The following is a 17,724-nucleotide window of genomic DNA, read 5'->3' on the forward strand; positions in this document are numbered from 1 at the left end:
AAACAGCATTTCATTGTATGAGCAGTTTGAAGAAGTGTCTTTGTTTGAATAAAGATATTTAAATAAATCTCCTTTTCCTGTCCTTGATCCAGCAGCGCCACCATGTGGCTAAATTGAGTAACACAAATGAAGTACTGAACCTCTGTAGGGTCCTGCTGTTTCATACAGATCTCGAAATTTATTACAGAAACCACCTACAACTTGACATGTACTTGACTTCCACAAGTCTTCTTTAGACTATCCTGCTTCAAGTAAAAGGTCAATGGAATTTGGTTTCCGTTTTTCATACTCAAGAAATTACTTGCTAATTCAACAAAGATTTATTTGGGTGTCCCAGCCTTGCTCCTGGTATCCCTAACTCCATATTGCAATCAAAGCTGCTCAAGGTAAATCCAGGTATCCAAAAAGTATTTGTGAAAGATGATAACCCTGTTCCTATAACTCACCAGAAAGTCAGGTAATTTCCAAGGCAAGTCTTATTCTAAATCTTGATGCCCCAGATTCAAGCTTTTGCTTCGACCACTTAACACCAACTTAGGTGGACCAGTCGAAAATAACTAGATAAACTATCTTTGGAAAATTAAGTTGAATACAGTCTCTCTTATAGTTTTAAATCCAGAGGAAGAATAAGTAGTTTTAATGTTATTGCATTCTCAAATTATCTTTAACAGGATCAATCTTGAGTTACAGTTTACCTTTCAGTCCTGCGTTAGTAAACATCAACCTGTGGCACCAGAAGTTGATGTGCCTCCGTTTTTTTTTAATTATATTCAAAATTATCTATTGAAAAATGTTAATACATGATACAAACAAACCACACGACACATTGGAAATGGTCACATTTAGAAAAGTAACACACCTGCTGTAAACTTTTCCCGCCAGAACGTGTATTGCGTGCGCTACATCGATTACAGTCCGGCAAGAAACTACTTAAATAGAACAGAGTCAAAGTTGAAAACGCATAAGTGAAGCTTTTTTCACGTTTTCATGCAGTTGTGTGTCTATTAAGATTACTGAAAAGCTAAACCAAAATGTGGATCCGTCAATGTGTTACGGCATTACCTCAACATGCTCCTTCTTAGTCTTCAACAGTCTCCAGGTCTTCCAGTTTACCAGTATTTACATCCAAGGTGATCTATTTCTCTGAAGTAGGTAATTATGCATCTTAAACTTCTAATTATAGTTATATTAAAGGCTAAAGTGAAAGCAATGTTTTGTCAAAATGAATAATTATGTAGTAAAATTGATATAAGACGTGACTAACTTGACAGTTTATTTAACAACTCCCAAAAAGTCCTGAAAGAAATAACGATTTTTTAAAAAAAAATTTATTTTATTATTATTTATTTATTTATTTATTATTATTTGTTTATTTTTTTTATTTTTTTTATTTATTTTTTTAAATAGGAGAATAGTGTATTTGTAGGACTGGAGGTTGGTTTTTATCAAAGATTTCGTTTAAGTCTTGTTCGGGTATAGATATTACAACCGTTACAGACAGAGTATGGCGACATCCGGTGGTGTTTACGTGGAACTGCTTCTCTAATTCAGCCCACCTATCTTTAACGTCACTGTACGTCACCCGGAAGTTTACTGAAACCCTGGCGGCAACATGGCAGAGTGCACAGATCCACGTGAGTTTACTAAATTTTACAGTTAAACCCAAGTTGTGTTGTTTTGAAAATGCCTGGGTCATAATTTTTGCTCTCAGATGTATTTTTGGTGCGTTTAGAAAATGAATTTTGTTTTATTCTCTTTACACAGAGCGTTATAGACATGTACCAGTCGTAACGCTAATGCTACATGATTAAATAAAAGTGATACCATACTTAGAAAGAAGGTTTTGTGTTGATTCTTAGCCCTGACATGCAGATGTGTTGACTGACAGGCGGTGATAGAGATGCTGAGGAGATGCCAGAGCTCTCTGACGGTGATGATGAAGACATAGATGATGAAGAGCAGTGGCAGTGGATGGAGGAGGATGAAAATCAGTCTGTTAGCTGTTTGTTCTGCAACAGGTGAGTGTGTGCTAGGTCTGTCAGAGTTGTTAGACTGCAGACTAAGTTTAAAGGAAATTTAGAAAAAGATCTATTGTGCTTTCTGTCCTTTTAAAGAGCTGGAGATGTTAACATCCAATACACTGCTTTTGTTATTGTTCCCAACCTGTAAAACTATTGCTTGTCAACAGTTACTATCCATGCAAACTACTGTCAAACATGGCCAAATCCACTTTAAACCTCTTTACTTTTGCCTTCCAGACTTAAAGTTGGAAGATAGTGGTTGTAACTACTACAAATTATCTGGTTAAATAATCTTACTAGTTCATGTTGCTATACAGTTTTGTGGTCGTATGTATTTTCTGGACAGAAAATAAAAAATGTGAGACACTAATTTTCAAATGTTTGTAATTTTCTTAGACTTCTCATTGAAACAAATTTTCCTGTCTGTTTCAGGTCACTAAGCTCGGTGACTGCTACGCTGCAGCACTGCACATCTGAGCATCAAGTCAACATAGTAGATATAATAAGAAGACACAGTGAGTAAACACGAATAGTCTCTGTAAAAGAAAACCAAGGGATGCTTTATTTATTTTTTAATATGTATTTAACACTTCTCTCTTCTTTTTTCTCACAGATTTAGACGACTATGGTTACATAAAGATGATAAACTTTATTCGATCCACCGTAAGTGCTGATTTATACCAGAAGCTTCCATGCATGATATGTCTGCTGTAGAGGAGGGTTGATTTTTAAAGAAGTTTGTGTTTTATAGAAATGTGATGCTTCCAGCCTCACTGGACTACCAGACGCCGCCTTACCCTGGGAGAGTGAGGACTTCCTACGACCCGTCCTGCAGGATGACCCCCTGCTTCAGACAGGTAGTGCAACTCCTCTGACTGTTTCTAAATACAGTCCCCCCAAAAAAGTGTCTCACTACGCATCACCACCTATAAATTCAAATACCTTGTTCTGAAATCTGGTCAACGAAGAAAAAAAGATGTGGAGGAATGAATATGCTGCATTGCTTTTAATTTGAAAATGATTCGTTTGCTCCCTCACAGCGTTTTTGAACAGCTGACAAAATAAGTAGGTGCCATTTTTCTTGGGTCAACATTTTCTCTCTTCCAGCTTCAGCTGTTAACACTGCCTGGGGTTATGTTTTAGTCTTACGTTTTGCAGCTTATTCTTGGCAGTAGAAATCAGTCTCTGTGCAATTTCCTTGATGCTTTTCCTCCTCTGATGTTTGAATGACTTTGCAAAATGAAAAGCAAAAGAAAGAAGCCCTAGCTGTGCAAAAGTGGATCTTTTAAGACTGACACATCATTTCAAACTGCAGGAGTAAAAAAAGACTAAACATGTTTGATTCTGTGTTGAGATATGTTCAGGTTTTATGTTCAGCCTGCGTGGTTAAATCTCATATCATCCCATTTATTGTGTTTCTTACAGATCCAGAGGAACTCTGTGGTGCGGAGGGGTCGATCCAGTCTGGGGCAGAGTCCCATGATGCACTCCTGCAGAGGGCACAAACTGCTGAGGAGAGAGCTCGTCGCTCAGAGGAGGCGCTGGCCAGAGCCATGGATGACCTGCACAAACTGAAGTTAGTATCATTTTCACTCAATGTTTGCTTCTGTCTCAGGTAAATCTTGTTCTTTGTCGAGCACTTCAAGTCTACTTGGGTTGAGTTTAGTCCTGCACTATCCTCCTGCAGCCAGCAGGGGGACACGGTGAACACAGTATAGCAGAACCATCATCTCGAGTACCTTGTGGAAGAAGTTTGAGGAAGGGGAAAGATAAAGGAGGGAAGGGAAAATTCCACTGCAGCATTGAGGTTAAAGTGAGGAGGGGAGGTGGGAAGGGGGGCAATAAAGGAAAATTACAGAAAGAGTGAGGTTGGGGGGTGTTGGAAGAGAGTTAGAAAGATAAATGCCTCCCATCTACTCCATTTACTGCTTCGTCCCGCATGAAGGTTGTGTGTGTTTTCTGCTTTCTGGTCTCTGCTTTTGTCCCATGTCCTAATATGAGAAGTTAAACACAGATTTCTTTGGCTCTCTTTCAGGCTCCTGGCTCAGGGTTTAGTGCTGAATGCAGAAACTGGCAAATCAGGCAACCTGGGAACTGTGGCTGAACTCAGAGAGGACGAAGATGAAGCTTACTTCAGCTCTTACGGCCATTACGGCATCCACGAGGAGATGCTGAAGGTCTGCAAACACACAAACATCATGCACGCACTTGTCAGGGTCTGAAAGTCTCATTAAAGTCCCATGAGTCATCCCCGCTGGGTGCAGGTGTCTCTGCAGAGCACGAACAAGTTCATCAGTGGGAGTCTTGGTTGAAAGATTTCGATGTAGCACGTAAATGAAAATGATCGTCTTTATGCACACAGCGACACAGACGACAAGACATTCTCTCCAAAGTGTCAAATCAGCAATAAGCGCCGAGCGCTCATGTGAGACAGCAGCATGCTCGGAACGTGGAAATTAATTTTTACACTCCTCCAGCTCTGAAAGTTGGAAGTGTCAGCAAGCGGAAGGGGTGTGTTGGTGGAGTGTGTGTGTGTGTGTGTGTGTGTGTAGGTGGGGGGGTCAGCTCTGTCTCCTCCCTTCCTGTTCTACTTACTGCAGTGCTCAGACATTTCCCTGTCGGCTGCCCTGATTGGTGCGAGGCACGGTTAAGTTTTGCGTCATGTGTGTGTGCGTCAAGCTGTAAACTCCATCAGAGTCTCTGGAGGGCCGAGAACACGTGACGGAGGCTTTGCAGTAGAATATGTTCAACTTTTTTTACAGGTTAGCCCAAAGTGTGTGAATCACTCAGTGTGTGTGAGAAGAAAAGATGACAGAGAGTATCAGACTTGTTTTTTTTTGGGTTTGATGTCTGTCACTTTGGTTTCAGATGTAACTACTTGTGATGTAATACTCTCGCAATTGCCTGGCATTAAAATATGATCTTAAAAGTAGTTTTAAAGTGACAAGGAGGAGGTAAGAGTTAAAGAAGAAGAGCTTACCCATCTTTTTAGTGGCCAACCCACTCAGCAATTTCATCATTCTGACTTTGACCTTAGATGGAGAGCATTTGTCCTAAGATTATTAGTATTATTATTTTATTTTCAGATTTCAAAGCTGTAATTATTTTACAAAAAAAACTTTTATTTCACTTGAGAAAGTTTTAGTGGACAGGTCTTATAGAGGTGTCCCAGTCCGATATTGATATTGGATATTGGTCCAATATCAGCAAAAAAACAAGTATTGGTATCGTATCAGAATGCATCTAAAATCTCCGATATAAGAAGTTTCTGTTACCCATTGGTTAATAATAAATGGGTCAGTTTTTCCTCATACCTACTGTTGCTGACTACTGTTCTTTGTTTGAATAATATCACTTAATCAAGCCTTTTCTAACATGACAGACATGCTACAGAATAAGTCATAAAAGTATGCATGTTCAATGCTGATATCGTATTGGATTAATATTGGTATCGGCCAATACTCAATGCTGCAGTATTGGTATCATATCGGAAGTGCAAATGTAATATCGGGACATCCCTAAGGTCTTATACAAAGTTCCTACGAGAAGACTTTTCCTGAAGTAAAGGGTGCTTTTTAAAGCTCCTGTGAGGAGCTTTCAGTTTCGTTGATTTTGTTGCCCCCTGTTGACAAATCAGTATATGCAACTTATTTTTCCACTTCTCATGTACTTATGTTATAAAGGCTCTTTTTTTGACAAGCAAAAGCTCATTCTGCCATCCTTAAATAATAAAAGATATCAGTTATCAGGAATGTGTCCCGTAAAAAAAACCTGACAATGTTCTGAAGGGGACTGTAAAATAGCATCGTGCTACGAGATGACATCTGTCGTATGAGGTTGTTTACAACGGCTAGTAGATGTCATTAACTGGAGCTACATTTCAATCTCAAGACATGCCTCCAGGTCAGGGTTATGTTACTGTATTAATAATTATTTAACTGACAAGTAATTCTGACGTTGACAAGCAAGAATGGCAAGTTTTGGTGTGGTCCCCCCAAAAAAACTATGCTGTACATCAGCTACCTGGAGACTGAAGTTTTAGCACTGTCATAAAGACAGAGGCGCAGAGGGCCTAGCAGTCTAAGTTGTGCCCCATGAGGTTCGCCCCCAAATAGGTGGCCCGGGTTCGAGACCAGTCTGTGGCCTGTTTCCCACATGTCACTCCCCACTCTCACCCTGTTTCCTTTTCTGGCCACTGTCCTCTCCTATCACATTAAAAGGCATGAAAAGCCAAAATTCCAAGAAGAAAGAAATTCCAAATCCTGTTTTTGAAAGTTTTGTTAGTGCCAAATAGCCCACATTGAGGTCTCATTACCACAGGAGCTTTAAAATTCAATGTTTTTGTTTTATTTTTAAGATATTGACATTTTCAAAATAAGGTAAACTTGAGGCTTTAGTGACATACGAGAAGTCTGGGCGAAATAAAGCTGCACCTTCATTATCTGAAGACGAAATCTGCTTGAAATAACGTCCATCTTTCTGTTACTGTCCCTGTGCCGTGGCTTCTCTTTGAAACACTTCCTCTAAAGACACAAGGAGGCTGAAGGGATAGCCAATGAAAATATGCAAGACGAACGTCCCACTGTTTTGTAAAGGGACCATAAATCTAACACCTAAAGGGAAACTTAGAGGTGTGCTTTCCTTATGTTAGCCTCTCTGTAGTTGTTAAATTACACAAACATCACAGCACATTTCAACTTTCTGTCAAGTCACTATCACCCAGGAGCTTCAGACTCAGTTCAAAGCGCGTATTAAAGTCTTTGAATTCCACTACATCATACACTAAGTCATGTTGCTGTCAGTTCAACAGATTCTGAAGCTTTCCTTACAGAGAGGAGGTGGCGAGGGCGGTTTGAGGCAGAGATGATTGGCAGGTTAATTATGGAGTCCTGAACTGACCTCCTCATGAAAAACTTCAGGAGTTTTTTCAGCTTTATTCATACCACGGATCAATTTAGGATTTTTCTATAAGAATTCTGCAGTCAGCACCTGCAGAGGAAAACTTAAAGGGTTTGGAAAAGGTTGCATATTTTTCTTATCGACTGGAAACAAGCAGTCATATCATCATGTTGAACTCTTCTCTCTCCACAGGACAAAGTGCGCACAGAGAGCTACCGTGATTTCATGTACCGCAACCCTGACGTGTTCAAAGACAAGGTGAGCCAGATAAACACATGCAAACAAACAGTTTATGTGTGTATGAATGTGTGTCTGCAGCATGAGCCGGAGAGCCAAGCCCGTTCTGCAGGACACACATTAATAAGGTGATGCTGTCTGATTTAAAACACAGCACGACTTTATTAGCACCTCCAACGTCGACTGCAGAGTGCTGATAAGAGACACATGCAATCCACCACCAAACCCATAACCCAGCCCCAAAAAGCCTTCCAGCTCACCCCCCACCATTTCTTCTTCATTGCTTTTAGTCGCAGGAAGCAGTGGCCTGTATCATGACCATCCATTATATGGGCGGCTGCTGGTTAGTGCTGGGACGAGGCTGCAGAGGAGGGAGGCAGGCTGCGTTGATGGGAACGTACATTATCCCTGTCAGAGCGAAACATTCGCCAGAGAGGAAAATGTCACCTTCTACAGGGAGCGTTGGACAGAGAACAAACCAGGAGACTCTTGTTTCAGCTCTGCTCAGACGGGGTTAGAAGGAAGATGGAGAAGGCAGCGAGGAGCGAGCGTTGTGTTGAGTCAGCGGAGTGTTGGCGACCCTCTGTGAACTCATAAAGGCAGCGGGACGCTTCCAGAGAAGTTACAGCGGCCTTAAATAGAGAGGCACATAAACAGTGTTACATATAGCTGGGCGTATAGTCGTTGCAGCTGCGCCGAGCTCATTAAACCCCATTGGGGGCGAAGATGAACAAATTAACTGCAACCTATGGAAACCTGAAATAGAAGTGATTAAAAACTCAGTCAACAGCAGCAAAAGCTGGAGTGGGAAAGTTAGCTGAGTGTCCTGAGGATTTAGAAGCACTTAAAGAAGTAAAGATGATGAAAACTCTGCATGTCCAAACATTAATCTAAAAGGCTCAGCGCACAGATTCTGTTCTATTACACGGAGGCAGCTGGAGGTCACCGGCAAGTTTATGATGAACAATCCTTCAAAATAATCTCCATCTACTGCAGAAAACTTTTGGAAAGGTCTGACTTTCTTCTTTTCTTCACTTTTTCTGATTTACTCCCACTATGTAATAACGGACTAGTATTATAATTTTTTTTCTTTTTTTATTGAAATACTTAAATACTGTGTCGTTATATCACTTATTTAATGCCCCTCAGATAATTTTTCCTTTTTTTTTCATTTTTTGTTTTTATCAAACCTAATATGGATTAAATATTAAAAAATTAGGATAAGTAACATAGCAAATCTATTTTTAACAAAATGTCTATCATTTCAAATGATAATTCATCTTTATAGGACTATTATTCCAGATAACTCAATAAACAAAACAAAGCAAAACAAAAAATAAAAATTGAAAAAAAAAAAAATAATAATAAATCAATAACATGTGGTTCCACTAGACCTTCTGCTAAATTTTGTTTAAGTAAACATCTAAAATAAATTAAAAAGAAGGCCAAAGGGAAAAATAATAGATACATAAATAAAGTAATAATAAAAAAAATAAATAATAATAATTATTTGAAAAATAAAAATAAATTATAAAAAAACTTAAAATCATAAATGAGAAAACTAATTTACATATGGACATTTGTAGACAGTTATTTTTAATAAAATGAAAAACAGTTCCTAAAGCACTATACAAATTGTGATAATAATGACATTAATCACAATAACACTTACAATATTTACGATAAAACAAAGAATAACAATTTGAGTCTTCTACGTTTTTTTTCGTGCTGAAATTACTTGTTGTAAGTGATGTGTGCATTTATATTTCCTGTCAAATAAAACCCAAGTCTATCTCATAATTTCTCACTAAACTACATTTGGACTGTGTAGAGGCTACTTGTATAGTCTGTACATTCTGCAAAAACTTAAAAACTCTTTCAGCTGAAGTCTTTAATGAATGGCTTTATCATGAAAGTGATGAAATGATGCAGGAAAGGTAAAAATGTGATGAAAAAATGGTTTACAACACAGGATAAGAAATATTTCCCTCTGGTTCTGCAGGTGGTGCTTGATGTCGGCTGTGGAACCGGTATACTGTCAATGTTTGCTGCCAGATCTGGGGCCATGAAGGTTATAGCAGTGGACCAATCAGAAATCATCTATCAGGCCATGGACATCGTCAGGTAAGACCAAGGAGCAGAATTCAGTTTGAAAAAATAAAGTCAATGCAGGAGCCACACTCTAAACCAAAAACAGACTTTTACAGCATTAAAAATCAACTAGGGTCTGAATCACTAATTTCACTGTCAGCACACACTGAACATGGGTGAATTTTTCTCTAACTCAGTGGTTCAGGGGACGTGAAGATCAAGAAGTTGTTCAGTCAGAGGTGCAGCTCATGTAACTGACACGTCTGCCCTGTAGCTGCTAGTGAGGAGTTTCAATGCCGCTTCTTGAGTCAGCATTTCTAATGTGGCCCCTGCCAACGATCAGCTTCCTCAGATGGGTGATGTCATGGAGACTATGTACATGTGTCTGTGGGTAGGACACAAATACACTGGAAAGACAGTGATCTGATTCAATTGGGTTTATCCCTTTGCCTAATTCAGGGGTGGCTGACTAACCAGAGACCAAGAGCCACAAAAATAACTGTTACTACAAAAAGCCACATCACACACAAGGTCCTACAAACACGCTTCCTCTCACACATAGATGAAATTATATAAAACGACTAATTTCTGTGTTTACTGCTGAAAAGACAAAGTTCTGTCTATCTATCTATCTTATTTATCTATGTGTCTGTCTGTTTGTTTGTTTGTCTGTCTAGCTATTTAGATAGCTATTTAAAAAGCTGTAAGCACATAAGCAATTGAAATGAGCACATGTAGAGAAGAGAAACCGAAACTTAAGTATCAATCTCGTCACCCATGGATTAACCAATACTGATCCCAACTTTGGCATCAATATATCAATACTTTGTAGTTGCAGGTTGGCCACCTCTGGTCTTAATGCTTTGGTGTTCAGTAAAACCTTAAAACTTTACCACAGCCACTTTTTAGGTGGTGTGGTGAAGTGATGATAGCACACCTTGGGTGAATACACCATGATTCAGCATCTGACTAATTCAAGCATGAATTTTCTTTGAAATCCTCAAGTCATGGGTATCCAAACTTTTTCAAAGTTTGAAAATGACTTAAGGCCAGCAGCTCTTGCCTGGCATATTTATCAATCAAGAAAGTCTCAGATGAATTCTCTGTGCAATAACTATTACTTTTAGTGATTTCTGTCAGTAGGTGTGGTCAAACGTCCTTGTTCCATCTTTACAGCCTCAAAATCAGCCCTTACCTGCCCCTCAGGTGTCTGTTGATCCCAGATGATCAGTTGTCAGATTTCTGCAGCGCTATCCGCTGCGTAAAGATCAACAAACTCTGCTTCTGGCCTAAAAAAGGTTTTCCATTTGGGGGCAGTAAGGGTAAAATTTATCTGGATGTTTTTATGGCATGATCAGGATCTGGATTTAATCGGGATTGTTTTTCATATTCAGATTAGTTTGACCTTTTCTGCACAACTTTCATCTCTTCTTGTGTCCTCTGATGTGTTTTTTGAACTCTCACATTTTCACATCATGATAGATGTGTGCATTTAAAGACGTCAGCTGGAAGAGTTGTTGAGTTGCTGCAGAATGTACAGAGATTTAGCTTTAAACAAGTATCCTCTGCACAGACCAAATGTAGTTTAGTGGGATGTTAGGCTTTGTGTTTTTTTGTGCACTTGACAAAAAAATTGTAATGCCACGCCGAACCAGCATCTGTCCACTACTGTTAAGCTATACCAAAGGCTGTATAAGTCTAGTATAAATCAAGAAAAACTTATAAAGGTTGGCCAGTAAATATAACGTACTACCTTCAAATCTGAAATACAGGGATTCCTGTTTTGAGGAGGTCAAACAAAAGCCTTCCTTTGCACCAATCCTAAAATAAGAAGCCAAATATCTGAAGCCTCTTTGACAACAAACTCAGATTAGCTTAGTAGCCTCATTGCTAGCATGGCTTCTCTCTCAAGCCGTTGCATTTCCAAGAGCTGAAAGGGTGCACTGGCCGTCTTCCCTTGTCCTGCAGCAAAGGATTATGGGACAAGAGGTCTGTGTGACCTCCAGCCACCTTTTTATTTGTTGCAGCTGGTTGACTTCAATAGAGCTGCTGTCAGCGCTGTGGCCATAATGCACATAATTTACTCCTGCAGTCGGACTCATTCACCCCTTGCCTCTTCTCCGCTGCGGTAGCTTCACACCAAGGCCTCCAGCTCCAGCCTCACACACACAAAAACACACTCACACATGTAGATGACCCCTGATGGGACGTTTTAATACACTCAGTCCAATTTCAGTTACCATGTGTTCTCCACAGTGCAGTCATTTACCTCCACCAGAGCCTGGGCTGTCCCTTCCTCTACCTGCGACCACTTCCTCCATCACACCCCTGCTTCTGAAATGCATTTTTGAGTTAGGGGCCATAATGGCTGCCATTATTACTGTTATGTAAGAGAATGTCGTATAAGCAAAACAACAGGGTTCGCTGAAGGAAAAGGACGTTTTAATTTTACAGCCCACTGGCTCGCTGTTGGAGTGTGTGCGTCGCCATGCAAGCTGCATCACAGGTTTCGCCAGTGGTGAAGATTCAACCAAAAAGAGATGTGCAGCCTCCTCCTGCTCCCGCACATTCAATCATACACGTATGGAAACACACACACACTGAGCCCTGAGGTCGCTCTGAATCAAATGTTTGCTTTTAAAGCTCTTATTTCTCCGTGCGTGAATGTTCGCGTGCATGCTGCTGGCCTTTGTGTGTCCGTCACTTCCTCTCGGTGTTAATATCAGGGCTGTAATTAAAGTGGCTCCTGTTGGTTAGGCAGCAGCATCCATCTTCTGTCTCCACTCCACCGCTGGAGTTTAAATGAAAAGCTAGATGTGACTTCTTTCCTTCACAGTCACTTCCTTAATGGATAATGTCCAAATAGATTTTTTTAAATGGCTGGGATTGATGGATTAGCCAATAGGGGGCTTTGAATTGTGACAACAAAGAAGAGAAAGGGAAAGATATTCTGACATAGATGAGTGAAATTAAAACTTTAAATGGTTTTGCAAACTCAAGATTGACAAATTGGAAATTCTGTGTAATAACAGCCTCAGTATCACCAATGTCTGACTCTGCTGAAGGCAGCGTTTAACCCACTAACAGCTGACATTTCCAAGAAGTGATGACAAACTAACTGCAGTCGTTCAAATCTACCTGGTTTCTATCAGGTTTTCTTGCCTCTGAGTTTCTTGCCTACCGAGTCCCAATCGGAAATCTCTGCTCCGATGCGTCGTGCTCCAAGCTTCAAGCTCCTGCCATGTTCTGCTCCACTTTACAGCATTCACCCAATAGTGTCACTGCAACAAAGCAATATCTTGCCTCGCATTGATTCTGTTTACTCTAAAAGATATTTTTAAGCTTCATATGTTAGTTTTCACATCATCAGGTCTTTTGATTATTTATTTATTTGACCTGTTGTTTTGTGATCTCTTACATGTGCAGTGTTTTTAGAGATTCCTGCAGGTACAATTATTAGTTCCTCTTTTTGTCCCTCTTTTTTCCTATAAGGAGATTGTTCGTGTCGTACTTCCTGACTGAAGTCCCTAGTTTTTACCAATGTATTCAGTCACAACATATTTGAAAATTTTCCATTTAAATTAGTGCTGTCAGGCGATTAAAAAAAATAATCTAATTAATTACAGGATTTGTAATTAATTAATCTAATTAATCACATTTTAATCTCATATCTGCTTAAGATCCCAAAATAAAGCATTTGAATTCCAGGACAATAAAATTACATTAAAAGACATTAAAAAAAACATTTTAAAAAAAGTTGGGAATATATACAACACAATTTTAGGTACCCTGAGGCATAAGGAACATATTAAAAAAGTTTTATGGTTCTGTCTTTACAAAATCTACACAGTCCTGCACCTAAGATAAGCTGATTTAATTTTAAGGACAGTTTTTGCTTCTGTCACATTTTTACTCGATGTTGACTCAATTTTTACTGCAATATGAACTTCTATACTTCTATGAGGTCAGGAGAACCAGGGCTTAAGGCTAAAAACTGTGAGGAACTATGTACAAAACACTTAATTCAAGTCTTGGATCAAAGAAAAGTGAAGTATTTTCAGTTTTACATGCTCTGAACACACAAACTGTTGCTCATTGATGCAGAGCAGCCCCAAGCTGAAACATGAGACCAGGAAGATGGAAGCAATTTTTCAAAGAATTCTTTAGATTTAAATACAAGACAAATATCGATCTTTCAGGGCTTGTTTAATGCAGTAAAGAGGTAGAATTATCTGTTTTTTACAAAATTGAGCTAGAGCAAACGGTTGATTTTCTGCAGATTTTCAAAAAGGACATGTGAATAAACAAGATGTGGACAGCAGTCTCTCGCTTTCCCCCGGTTTAAAGCATGTTGCTTTACGTCAAGTGTGATACATTCAGGGACCATTGGAAATTTGAAAATCTGACGAGAACACCACTTTTTCCAAGTAGGACAAACTGTTTGTAAATGCCAGACATTTGAAAATAAGTGCTTCTTTGAACGCCCCGCGAGTTTGGGATCCAGATTAATCTACGTTAATTTTTATAAGGCGTTAATTTGCGGTGTAATTAATTAATCTAATTAACGCGTTAAAATGACAGCCCTAATTTAAATGTTTTGTAATTTATCAATGAATCGTCATTGTCTTAATTAACTTTTTCAATCTTTCTACATGCAGTGAAGCGATTGGTTGGACCCACACAGCCACTCCTATTTAAGATGGCTTCATTGGCCGGCACAAACGTTTGCTTGATAAAGGTCTAATGCATTAAAGTTCTTTCTCTCTGGTAGTTGGCCGGTGTGCAGGATTTTTGCGCTTTCTTCTGGTAAATTTGGACTTTTTTGTAGGGCTGCAACAACTAATTGAACAAATCAGTTAAAATTATTAAATTAGTTGGCAACTAATTTAATAATCGATTTTCATCTGCAACAAATCGAGGGTGTTTTGGTGCATGAAATTGTAGCTTACAGTATGGCTACTGTAAGAGGTGCGCATGCTCTGAAAATGAGTCAGTGGCCAATTATGTTTGCAGATTCAGCACTACTTCCAAGAAAGAGAAAGCTGTAATCAAGTATTACTGAGGGAAAAATGCTTTTTATTGTCTTTATTGCTGTTTAGAAAACACCTAAAACAATTTTAAGCTAAATTGTAAAGGAAAGTGCAAAAATGTGTCATTATCTGATTCATCGATAAACCATTTAAATAATCGCCTGATTAGTCGATTATGAAAATTATCGTTAGCTGCAGCCCTACTTTTTTGTCTGCACGAGGAGTAGATGTGTGAAAGTCTGTGCTTTTTCTGTACAGTAAAAAAGAAAGTGAGATTCAGTTTCAGCGTCATTTGAGTTTGATATCTCTCATGGTCTGTTACCAGATTTCAACTGAGCCCTGAAACTTTTGCTCTGAGGTAAACAGGATCCTGTGTATGATTTTATTAGCTAGTTAGTTAGTTAGTTATTAGTCTTTACACTGCCTTTGATATCCTTGGTTTTGGTTTCGAACTATTTTTCCTCATGATTGAGCAAAAAAAAATCCTCATCTTTCACAGAGCAGGCATTACAGCACAGAGTATACTAATAGAAATACATGGTATCCATTGAAGAACAGATTCTCTTCCCATGGAAAGTTCTGCATGTTACATTATCCCCATAAATATTTGATATTAAGAACACTGGCAACCTTGGAATGGTTGGTCTTAACAAATAAAACCACCATAATTATCATTAATAATCATAATTATAATTATAAAAATCCTTGTGTTGGGAGAAAAGGTACTTAAATTTTTAACAAAAGACGCGGTTATTTTGAAAACTCTGGTGCCTGTGATTAACGGTGCAACCTATCTCCCCCTTCCCTCTGTTCACAAATGCACACTCACAGACACACACACACACCACACACATGCCCACAAAGCCGCACAGATACTGACTCTCTCCCCAGAGTCCTGACATTGTCCTCTAAATTACCCCAATAATGAGATTACAGTGTTTCCCTCTTGTGAAAGGTGGAGGAGGTGGGAGGTGTGGAGGGCTGTGGGTGAAGGGTGGGGTGGAGGGGGGTTGGAGGGATGGATTCTGGGAGGAGGTGATAGCAGCGCTAGCACAGCAGCAGAGAGGGGAGAGACAGTTCAAGATAAGGATCGCTGCCACAGAAATGCACTCTGGGCCGCTGTGAGTAATTGTTCTGTCCTCGGTAACATTAGCTGTCATGATAATGGAATATTCACAGAGATTGATACCCGGACCGGCCGGTCTGAGAGGAGGGATCATTTAAACACAGCAGCACTGGGTGTACAGTCCCTACCTGAGCCTCCTGACACCTCTGCAGTCCTGGACTACAGTTCAGATCTGTACACTCCCCACAGAGTGACAGGAAATAACACTGCACTGACAAACACTGTTGTTCAGGTCTGGTCTATAAGCATCAAAACATATTTAACAATGTGGCTGATGTTTTTTCACTCTTCACTCCAGATTCAGTGACTTTGAAGCTTAGTCAGTGATTTGTAAATGTTCCCTCGTCACTATTTTTATACTCTGACTCTGCAGTTCCCCTCAGCTCTACTTAGGATCTGGATGACCTTCATCTCATTACAACTTTACTTTTTTAGTTATAGCCCTCACCATTAATCAGACTATTTTTAGATTTGTTCAAGCAAGCAAGGAACTGCTGTGTGAGTTTTTAACAAAGCTGTGTTTGAAGAATCTCATTTGAAGTTCTTAACGGTATTAATGAAACAGGGAATCAAAATGTGCTTGGGTTAAAAATCTGTCACAGACTTTTTACTAAGGTTTCAAAAAGATTTGACAAAATAAGTGTCACACCGCATTGTCAGTTTAGTGTATCGTCAGAAATGTGCAGAAAGACAAACGTCTTGTAGAAAACTAAAGTTAAAATCATTAAAAAGAAGACATGAAAAGAAAACCTCCACACTTAACACAATATATAGGAACAAATAAAATAACATGGTGTTGTGTTATTACACACCATGTGTTTTAAGCAGAGATTTAAATCTCTTAAAGGTATGCACATTTTATATTTAAAGGAAGACTGTATCATGGTTTCACTGCAGCTTTTTTTCAGTCTAAAACAGAGATCTGCATTAGTCAGCTGTATTTAGATTTCTGTTTAAAAATGCTGTGCATCACCTTCCTGGCAAAAAAACAGCAGGCAGGGTATTTAGTAGCTAAACAATCTGCATTCTCTAAAGGACTTCCTTTAGTCGAGGACTGAAGTTGAGACCCTGAATGGATATTACTCTCTGATATTACTCTTTCTTTCATATAGAATAGAATAGAATATTCAGCATTCACAGCAGCAATACAAGAAAACTAAGGTAAGAAAGTGTATAGAAAGTGCAAAAAGGTCCATAAGAAAATAGCTGCTGACAGCTTGTCCATCATTGTCCAGTCAGCCAGCCTCCACCTCCACAGGGTCCAGGACTGAGCTTCTTCAGCAGCCTGTTCAGTCTCTGTCTCCTGGACCCTGTCTGCTCACAGCAGGTGAAGCTCTTCCAATGTGGCTTTGATGTCCGGTGTTAGCTCTGTTAGCCATGTCTGTGAATAGCATGATACTACTCTGCCTTCTGGTATTCCCTCTGTTGCTTGGTTAGCACGGCCAGCTCGTCCATATTATTGGAGATCAGGGTGTCCACGGGGTCTTAAAAAGTATTAAAAGTTGATAACTCAGTTGTGGGAAAATGAAGGCCCTTAAAAAGTATTAAAAGGTCTTAACCCTAATGTTATGAGGTATTAAATTTTATTGGTGTTCAAGCTTTGACTCCAAAGACAGACAGTTCCAAATTTTTGCCACGGAAAAAGTTCATCTGGTTGGAAAATGTTTTCAGGGTCTGAACCTTCAAAAATAACCACACCTGGTGATTGGACGATCATTCTGCTCGTCACAGACCAGCGTGAGAAATATTTCTCTCTACGTCATAAGAGTTTCTCAAGCCTCCTGTGAAAATTTCTCAGACTTTTGTTGACCTGAGATCTTGGATTCCTTTGATTTAGAGAAAGCTTCCCCTGATCTCAGTTGTTTTAGAACAAATTTTCTTTGTTCAAATCACCTTTTTACTGGATATAACACTATAAGATAAGATATTTACCAATACAGTTATTTAGCGCTGTTGTTTGAGACATGACAACAAGCAAAGTTGTAATTTTGTGAGGCACCAGTTGTGTGTAGTGCTAGCAGCCCAACATATCCGTAGGCTAATGTGACAACAAACTCAGTTCGTACAGTAGTTTCGTAGCTGTCCGTATGTAGCACTGATAGAAAGCAAATCACACAATCTTAAGCACATGTCCTAAATTTTGACAATGATGAAATAAAATTCTTGTTTTTTTTTCTGCAAGTTGGCCTTGAATAACCACTGCTACTTTTCTTAGAATGTTAATGTCAATTAATCTGCCTTTAGTTTCATTTATTCTTTCAAGCTTTATTCCTTCTCAGTTTACCTCATTTATATTAAAATGCAAACTATGACTGTCAAA

General features: G+C 39.2%; 1 protein-coding gene across 1 annotated transcript in view; it reads left to right on the top strand.

Moving 5' to 3' along the window:
- Window positions 1-1,558: 1,558 nt before the first annotated feature.
- prmt3 (protein arginine methyltransferase 3) overlaps window positions 1,559-17,724 on the top strand; it is a 79,903-nt gene continuing 63,737 nt past the window's right edge. Inside the window, exons 1-9 of the mRNA XM_074666609.1 lie at window positions 1,559-1,634; window positions 1,889-2,018; window positions 2,454-2,536; window positions 2,635-2,684; window positions 2,773-2,878; window positions 3,447-3,597; window positions 4,057-4,198; window positions 7,113-7,178; window positions 9,160-9,281. Of these exons, the coding sequence (XP_074522710.1) occupies window positions 1,613-1,634; window positions 1,889-2,018; window positions 2,454-2,536; window positions 2,635-2,684; window positions 2,773-2,878; window positions 3,447-3,597; window positions 4,057-4,198; window positions 7,113-7,178; window positions 9,160-9,281 (872 nt within the window). The 5' untranslated portion in view covers window positions 1,559-1,612. The remainder of the gene's footprint in view (window positions 1,635-1,888; window positions 2,019-2,453; window positions 2,537-2,634; window positions 2,685-2,772; window positions 2,879-3,446; window positions 3,598-4,056; window positions 4,199-7,112; window positions 7,179-9,159; window positions 9,282-17,724) is intronic.

Source organism: Halichoeres trimaculatus, unplaced genomic scaffold, assembly GCF_033239565.1.
Source record: "Halichoeres trimaculatus isolate MK-OKI-2021-1 unplaced genomic scaffold, fHalTri1.1 fHalTri1_scaffold_3, whole genome shotgun sequence".
Classification (NCBI taxonomy): domain Eukaryota; kingdom Metazoa; phylum Chordata; class Actinopteri; order Labriformes; family Labridae; genus Halichoeres; species Halichoeres trimaculatus.